We start from the raw sequence: 9,320 nt of genomic DNA, 5'->3' as shown, positions 1-9,320 counted from the left end.
GTTTGACAAACCCTAAAGTCTCAGTCAGAGATAACAGGTACTACAGAGGTGGTAACAGGTACTACAAAGGTGGTTATCAACTGTCTCGATTAACCCAGGGTTTCTGCTTCAGGCTCTGTGCGCGTTCCCATAAAACCAGTGAAATGACACGTCCAGCACATCTGACTGTTAAATATGATTGATCTGTGCTGCCTATTAAAAAAGTATAACACTAAATGTAATACACTGATTTGCACTTTTTGTGCAAATCAAAGCCAAATGAATTTTACTGATTGAATTTTAACTGTGATAAATAACAATACACAAATCAATCTTCTAATCAGGGTTCTGTTAGCTATAATAGACCAGCTGTGTGAAACGGACATCAGCAAATTAGGACCAAACATTAAAACATAATCCAAAGTGATAATATTATTGTAAGGCTTGAAGGAAATTCATAAATGTCATCTTGATCAATAATATAGGAAACTATCGATATATGCTACCTGTGATTTTAGAGCCAGTGTGGGCAGACGGACCAAAGAACACTACAAACATATCAAACATCTAACCGTGCAAATAAAACAGTATTCTTGATCAGGTTTCCTGCGTTGCTGATACACTGCAGGTTGCCGTCTAACATAAAAAAATTTTAAAAAATATGGGACTATTAAAAAAGCTACTGTAACTGCTCAGCTTCCTTCAGTGGTATGTATGTAACATTACCATCATTGATTTACACCAAACACAGAGTGCTCTAGGGAGCAGAGAAAGGAACTTTTCAGTCGATTTAAAGCTGAAACTAGGAACCTAACCTGGTTCGGACCATTATTTCATAATGACAGTTTTCAAAGTCAAAGTCCCACTGATTGTCACACACTTGAGTGTGTGAAATTTGTTCTCCGCATTTGATCCATCCCCTGAAGGAGCTGTGAGCAGCAGCGGTGCTGCGCTCGGGAATCATGTGGTGATATAACCCCCCAATTCCCCAAAGGCAATGGGTCCCATTTTTTTATAGTCTTTGGTATGACCTGGCTGGGGATCGAACCCCTCCCAGTCTCAGGACGGACACTCTACCACTAGGCCACTGAGCTGGTCAGCAGCTCATATCAACCCTTTCTCCTGATACACTACCAAAATCCCTTCCTCGAGGCAGATTTGTGATACTGGGCTACATATCTAAAATCAACTTTACTGTTGTGGAGGAAAAAGCTTTGCTTCAGGTGAAGAAGTATGGAAGGTTTTCTAATGTTGTCAGGATGAGTGGTTATCGTCTCAGACCACCACCTCTCTCAGGCCATTCACTGCAGCGCTGTGTGGGTCTTCATCCTCATCTGTTGCTCGGGTCTTTTGCATCATTGTCTCATCTTCTGGCCCCTTCTCTCCTCTGGGCGTCTTCTTCTTAAGAAACTGTGAGGACATGATAACCACTTTGTGACATACTTAATTTATACAGTTAAGGACAGTTTGTGTACACAGCTAAGATGGTAGCCAGACAACATAATAATATTGTTGATATCATCATCATCATCATCATCATCACAATAATAATATTTTCATATTATGGCAAATGTATGAAGAATAATCAAACTGATGTTCATTACATGATACAAAGCTCCACACACTACACTAAAAATCTACCTCAACTATCTGAAGTACAAGTATTCATTCTGCAGGAAAATGTCCTCCATGATTTATTTTTATTCTATCTTCCATTATTAGATTGTCAATATTGATGCATCAATGTGTAAGCAGCATTTTACTGTTGAAGCAAGTGTAGAAACAGTATTGGCTCCAATTTAAGATTTTATTTAGTGGAAATAACTTTTAAGAAGTTGGGGTTGTCTTATATTAGAGGAGTAAATATACATAGTTAGACTCCAGAGTTAATTTTAAAATACTGTAGAACAGAAGTTTCTAACTTACAGATCCTTCTAGACTTCAACAGGATAAGAAAAGTGGCAAGAACGATAACAGCGACACAACCGCAGACATGGAAGACAATTTTCCACAGAGGCCCCTCTACAGGAGCTACGTTCTCTTGATCTTTGGTTACTATATAAAAAAGAAAGAAGACAATGTTTTCAGTAGTCAGAAAATGCAGATTAAAAATATCATCTAGAAGTGAAACAATCTGCCTGTGCCCAGAGAAGTCAAAAACAATATTCCTAATTCTGACTAATCTGAATTAAACTGTATTAAACTCAGCATTCTCACCAACACTGAGGTCAATGACACAACCGGCATCCAGTTTTGGGACATAGACCTTGTATGGTCCACTGTCAGACAGCTTTACAGAAGAGAGTGTCAGTGTCAGGATTCCTCTGGTCAGGTCTTCATGGATGAAAGTTGTCCTGTCCTTGTACTGAGCCATCTGTGTTTGAAGATGGTCCTGTCCATGTCGATACACATGGACATCATTTTCACTGACATTAATAAGGTCATCTCTGCTGACATTCACTGTGTAAGCAGACAAGTCGACCCCAGGAGCCAGAGGAAACTGAAGAGTAACATCGTCACCTTCTACTGCTGTGATTGGTTGACTCGTGACACCTGGGGAAACAAAGGTAACACAGTGTCAACACGTCTGAAGGACAGAGTTTATGGTTTTCAATTCAGTGGTGCAACAGTTTCTGAAATGTGAACATGCTGCTCCACCTCATTTCAGTTCTCCTGTGCAGAATAAACTGATCAGTGGGATGGTCTGATGTGTCTAACGAGCTTGATGCACACCTGCAGCTCTTCATAATAAATGCTACATTTCACTTGTTTCAGCTCGAGTACAGAGAGAGTATTCTTTGCTCTTTGCTTCATGATGAACTATTATAAATATGTGACACATGTACTATGCAGCTATTGTCGTCATTCATTATGTATTTAGTGTGGTATCCTGGCCCATCTGTATAAAACAGGAAAGTTATGTCATCTTATATACAGACACACAACAGGGTGAACACAATAACATGAACAGCTGTCCCAGTGTAACACAATTATAACATCCCTGAGGCCAACACTACATCTGTGAGGCTTGTTAATAATGTTTCTTGTTGACGGTCCCTCAGATTTTGTTTCGACTTGGATATTTCCTCTGATTTGGTTTGTGTTGTTCTGCTGGATTTATTATATTGTACATGATCACTTGATGAGTGCAGGACAGCGAGGCAAAATAACACAAAGATCAAACACCACAACACTGTAAACTAAAGCTAAAAGCTCAATATAGAGTTGATCCAACGTCTCATGACAAAATCTCAACAATATCAGGGCGTCGGTGGCTTAGTGGTAGAGCAGGCACCCCAGTGAACAAGGCTGTTGCCGCAGCGGCCTGGGTTTGACTCCAGCCTGTGGCCCTTTGCTGCATGTCACTCCCTCTCTCTCTCCCCCCTTCACACTTGTCTGCCCTATCAATTATAGGCTAAAAATGCCCCCAAAATAATAATAATAATAAAAATAAATCTCAACAATATCAAACATAAAAAGACAGTGCTGATATACGTAACAACAAGGGTGTAGCTTTGTATATGGACATCAGAGTGTGGCTACCCGACCCGAGTCTGACGGGACAGGTTCGGATAACAAATCAAAAATTTTGCTCAGGGGCCTGTATCACGAAGCGACATCAACCTTTCCTGGGTTACCCAGACCTATCCTGGGTTGACTAACCCTAACAATGGCAATCAGGATAATCAACTCGGTAACTCAACCCAGGGTTGCTTTATCAAGAGCCGTGAACGCGCACGCAGTGGACCAATCACAATCATGAGAGAAGCGCAGCGTCACAGAGCGTCCTCACAGAGCGTCCTCACAGAGCGCCGTATGTGAGGGAAAAACAGTATTTCTCGTGTGAGGATCAGAGATTAAATCTACTAAAATATGAGGAGGAGGAAAGCAACATTACAGAAAAGGCCAACACCGTGGCAGCTGCAGGAGGAGGAAACATGCGTGGCAACGCATAACGGGATGAATAATGTTAATTTTAGTTTAGATTAGTTTATTTGCACATAATGTTAAAAACAGACAGTATAAAATTTACAAGATTAAAAAAAGAAAAGTGCCGGAGAGGTTAGAAGCCACTAAAAGCTTATCAAAGAAATTCCCCTGTCAAAACATCAATGAAATCACATAATAGAGAAGAAAAAAACGGGTAAGGAAAGAAGAAATAGAAAAATCAAGACAAAAGAAGGTAGCAAATAAAATGATGCGTAGGTTAAATTACTCATCACTGGTTCAAGTAGCTACAGTACCTGTACCTGTACATCTGACACTGATCACACCCTTGAATCCCATGAAATCAATGCTGCGCAGATGAATTGCGTGTATTACAATTATCGTCTAACATCATTGCGTCTGATAAACTGGTCTTCTTTGTCATAACGTTATATATGCTACAATAAAGCTTAAAGCTGACGCCACAAGTAATCATATCAACACCAAACTGATGATACAATCATCCTGATGTTGATCTGTGTTAGAAATTAACAGCATGCGCAAAAATATACCTAGTCTCCCTCTTTAAAAAACAAAAAGGAAAATTCCTCAAACATCATAAAGTGTAGACATGATAGGCTACTTTCCACATTTCCAGCAGCAAAGCTGTCAATTAGGCCCGTTATCTTTAACAGGGATCATTTCCTCCAACAAAACAAAATGTTGGCACTAATTAATGGTGCTATTAAGTGTCCGCAAATGATCAGTTTCTTTCTTATGAAGGGGTGGGATGAAATTTCCACTTCTTTCCACTCCTTTTTGAACAATCTTTTCATTGTCTGTTGTTGCTGCGTTCTCTTCTTTTTTAATGTTCAAAATAAACTTTCAAATTAAAATCAATCAAATGAATTAAACTTCCCGTCATGACTGGGCTGCATTTCTGTCAGCAGTCATTTTTTTCCGAACAGCTGATTGGCCAGTGGGTGGTGCTTTTTATAGGATCAGATTCAATTAAGATTCAATCCTCTCCAATTAAGTGTGCGTGCTGTGCCGTGCTGGTGTTTGACTGTGTGTAACAGCAGCCTTTTGGTGGTCATTTACACACTGTCCATGTGTGATCATGGTAAACAGACAAGCTGTAACCATGATAACAATAAATAACAAACTGTGTCGGGCTGGGTCAGGAAAATGCGTCCCGAGCTGAGCTCTAATAAACATGTCCCTATAAATATTTCGGGAGGACAGAATTGTTGACCAACCTTGGAGCAAACTTGTTGGCATTATCCTCATACTAACAGTTCTGTGCACAAAAATACCAGACAAATCGAGTCTTGCATTGATTCAGTGAGGAACAGAACATTTTAGTTTTTAATATGAGGGCAATCCCATTTTATGCCTGACCAAAAATATCTTCAGCTAGTTTCAGTATTCCACCTCCAATGAAGAGAAGACGAGAGTCCTAAATGGGGTTCAGTGTCTGTCAGACGATCTGAAAGGGATACTATCATATTGGCAGAGCAATAACACAATGTAGAACCAGCAAACAAGATAAGGGTCGCTACAATATTACAGCTGTTTCTCAAATATAGCCTAACTTCACTCTCGACTTCTCAGAGAACACAGATATGTGAGAGATGTTTTAAATGTAGTAAAAGTTTTGAACATAAGCACAAATCTTCCTGAAGCACAAATGAGCCACCAATAGCAGTAGCAGTAGCCTATAGCCTAGGTGCCACACCCACATGAAAGTTGGATGAGATGGTAAACTATCTAGTGCTACCTACCCTCGTATCATAACATATTGAATAAATAATCATAGTCGTTACCCCCATATTTTGAAGTCTCTTTTATAAATAAGAACAGGGTCCACACACACACACACACACTCAGAGTGATAGGCCTATTACAGTTCAACTCACCACAGTTCAACTCACCTACAGTCAGTACAGTCACCACTGCCATTGTTAGTGCAATACAGTAAAAGAAATTTAACTAAAACAAGATGAAGTCCGCTGCGTCGACTTATTAGGCTTGTTCGAGATGAACTGCGCCTCGCCTGGAAAGTAGACGAGCGCAGGCGGCCGCAGCGGGGGGCGGTGACAGAAAGCTGCAGTGAAGTCAGACAGTTTCCAGCATCCTCCAGTCCGTTCAGGAAGTCACAGACACACTAACATCCTGTCTGGAATGATGTCAATTCATTAAGAAAGTGATCAGACCCATATTTCAGTTTGTTTTCAGTCTCCAGTTGTTTTAATTATGATAGATACATTTATTAAAATGCTTTACAGGTGATCTGTAGTTTATGTTCATGGTTTATCCTCCATTTGATATGAACTCTCCTGTAAATCAGCATCATATCAGTTTGACCTGTCCCCTCAACTACACAGGCTGAATAAACTATGTTTGACTATAAGGTTAATGTTACAAGACAACAGCTTTCATTAAGGTTCAGTCAGATACAGTCAGGGCTTCACATCTGTACACATGTTAGTTTAAGAATCCTCACATCCCACTGACCACTGTGTTGCTAAATACTTCAATAATTAAACCGTCCAATATTAATATAGCCTAGTACAGCAGACTCTGTATAGTTTATGATGAATGTATTCATCGGGGCCGAACTCCGCCGTGCGCGATACAGAGAGCAGAGGAGATTTGTAAACGTGCGACCATGTAGAGACAGAAATGACATGCCCTGGTGTAAATAAGATAAATAACAGAGGGCTATTGAGCTTGTTCCATAAAAGGACAAGGTATGCTTGAGGTTCTCAGTTCTGGCTCAACGCCGTAGCCTAACGTGCACCTAAGCGGACTTTAAAATGTCTAAACTACAGAAATGCACAGAAGAACGTGCGGAAGCTGCTAAAGGTTACAGAGAAGGAATTTGTCAGCGGGAGAAACAGCGATATCTCGAGAAACTGTGGTTAATAGGTGGTAAAGATCCGTACGAGCTAGCTCCCTTGTCTTGGAAAAATGATGACCCGACGGTTCTGCCTTCCATATCCTATCCAGACATATACCTCGTATGGCAAGCCGTTTTAACATTTAATCGCTAAGTTTGACTATCCGGAATTACCATTATAGATATCTATAACGTCATTTTGACTAGTAGTAGCCTAATGTCATTGTGACTAGTATGAATTTTAATTGAAGATATCTATAACGCCATTCTGACTAGTCAAAACTACAGTTACAGATATCTGTAATTCAGTTTTGACTAGTAAGATTCAAACTATTTTTGCCATTCATGTGTAGCCTATGGGGTTTGTCATTATAGATATCTACAATTACATTATGACTATCTATAATTCCAGTTACAGATATCTACAACGTCATTTTGACTATCTGAAACTCAATTCAAGATATCTAGAAAGGACCATGTAGATATCTTCAATTGATGATAATTAAAGATATCTTGAACTTGAGTTATGACTAGTCAAAATTAAATTGTAGATATCTCAAACTGGAATTACAGATATCCACAATTCAGTTGCAGATATCCGAAATAACAATTGTAAATATCCGCAACTACATTGGAGATATCTATAACGTCATTTTGACAAGTCATAATTCAGTTGCAGATATCTATAACGTCATTCTGACTATCTGAAACTCAATTCAAGATATCTAGAAAGGACCATGTAGATATCTTCAATTGATGATAATTAAAGATATCTTGAACCTGAATTATGACTAATCAAAATTAATTGTAGATATCTCAAACTGGAATTACAGATATCCACAATTCAGTTGCGGATATCCGCAATAACAATTGTAGATATCCGCAACTACATTGTAGATATCTATAATGACAAACCCCATACACATGAATGGCAAAAATAGTTTGAATCTTACTAGTCAAAATCTAATTACAGATATCTTGAATAAGAGTTTTGACTAGGCAAAATTATGTTGCAGATATCAGTAATGAATATCCAGTCTAGCGATTAAATGTTAAAACGGCTTGCCATAGTTTTGCCATTCATGTGTATGGGGTCTGTCATTATAGATACAGTGCCCTCCAAAAGTATTGGAACAGTGAGTCCAATTCGTTTACTTTTGTTGTGGACTGAAAACATTTGGGTTTGACATCAAAAGATGAATATGAGACAAGAGATCAACATTTCAGCTTTTATTTCCAGGTATTTACATCTGGATCTGATACACAACTTAGAAGATAGCATTATTTGTAATGGAACACAAAATTTTTAGGTGAGTAAAAGTATTGGAACATATAAACATAAAATAGATTAAAGTGAATGAGACTTAATATTTAGTTGCAAATCCTTTGCTTTCAATAACTGCATCAAGCCTGTGACCCATTGACATCACCAAACTTTTGCATTCTTCTTTTGTGATGCTTTTCCAGGCTTTCACTGCAGCCTCTTTCAGTTGTTGTTTGTTTTGGGGGGTTACTCCCTTCAGTCTCCTCTTCAGCAGGTAAAATGCATGCTCTATTGGGTTTAAGTCTGGAGACTGACTTGGCCAGTCTAAAACCTTCCACTTCTTGCCCCTGATGAACTCCTTTGTTGTTTTGGCAATGTGTTTTGGGTCGTTATCTTGCTGCATGATGAAGGATCTCCCAATCAGTTTGGTTGCATCTTTCTTTAAATTAGCAGACAAAATGTTTCTGTAGACTTCTGAGTTGATTTTGCTGCTGCCATCATGTGTTACATCATCAATGAAGATGAAAGAGCCCATCCCAGAAGAAGCCATGCAAGCCCAAGCCATGACATTACCTCCACCGTGTTTCACAGATGAGCTTGTATGTTTGGGATCATGAGCAGATCCTTTCTTTCTCCAAACTTTCGCTTTTCCATCACTTTGGAAAAAGTTAATCTTTGTCTCATCAGTCCATAAAACTTTTTCCCAGAATTTTTGAGGCTCATCTCTGTACCTTTTGGCAAATTCCAGCCTGGCCTTCCTATTCTTCTTGCTAATGAGTGGTTTGCATCATCTGGTGTAGCCTCTGTACTTTTGTTCATGAAGTCTTCTGCGAACAGTAGATTGTGATACCTTCACTCCTGCCCTCTGGAGGTTGTTGCTGATGTCACTAACAGTTGTTTTAGGGTCTTTCTTTACAGCTCTCACAATGTTTCTGTCATCAACTGCTGATGTTTTCCTTGGTCTACCTGTTCGACGTCTGTTGCTTAGTACACCAGTGGTTTCTTTCTTCTTCAGGACATTCCAAATGGTTGTACTGGCTATGGCCAATGTTTGTGCAATGGCTCTGATTGATTGTCCATCTTCTCTCAGATTCACAATTGCTTCTTTTTCACCCATAGACAGCTCTCTGGTTTTCATGTTGGTTCCACCGCTAAATGCAGTCTGCACAGGCAAAACCTATCGTACCCAATCTGAAACTGAGCTCAGACATTCAGTGCTATTTATTGTTTGAATAATCAATGTAATTG

General features: G+C 39.3%; 1 protein-coding gene across 1 annotated transcript; it reads right to left on the bottom strand.

The window, feature by feature from the left end:
• Positions 1 to 865: 865 nt before the first annotated feature.
• On the bottom strand, positions 866 to 6,009 carry LOC144462518 (myelin-oligodendrocyte glycoprotein-like). Its single transcript, XM_078166484.1, has 4 exons — positions 5,841 to 6,009; positions 2,197 to 2,532; positions 1,906 to 2,034; positions 866 to 1,389 (listed from the first exon to the last, which is right to left on the bottom strand). The coding sequence occupies exons 1-4, from the start codon at positions 5,866 to 5,868 to the stop codon at positions 1,382 to 1,384; spliced, it is 501 nt and encodes a 166-aa protein (XP_078022610.1). The 5' UTR covers positions 5,869 to 6,009; the 3' UTR covers positions 866 to 1,381.
• Between the last annotated feature and the right edge of the window lie 3,311 nt (positions 6,010 to 9,320).

This window comes from Epinephelus lanceolatus, chromosome 3 (assembly GCF_041903045.1).
Source record: "Epinephelus lanceolatus isolate andai-2023 chromosome 3, ASM4190304v1, whole genome shotgun sequence".
NCBI classification, from domain to species: Eukaryota; Metazoa; Chordata; class Actinopteri; order Perciformes; family Serranidae; genus Epinephelus; species Epinephelus lanceolatus.
The sequence above is the reverse complement of the archived record's forward strand: the minus strand, read 5'-3'. Positions and strand labels throughout refer to the sequence as shown.

What these genes read in the sequence shown, in the direction of transcription:
- LOC144462518 (XM_078166484.1), bottom strand. Translation starts at nt 5,868, where the DNA reads ATGGCAGTGGTGACTGTACTGACTGTAG. An exon ending in GGTGACTGTACTGACTGTAG is followed by an intron (nt 2,533 to 5,840) that starts GTGAGTTGAACT and finishes TTGTTTCCCCAG; the next exon opens with GTGTCACGAGTCAACCAATC. An exon ending in TGTCATTGACCTCAGTGTTG is followed by an intron (nt 2,035 to 2,196) that starts GTGAGAATGCTG and finishes TTTTTTATATAG; the next exon opens with TAACCAAAGATCAAGAGAAC.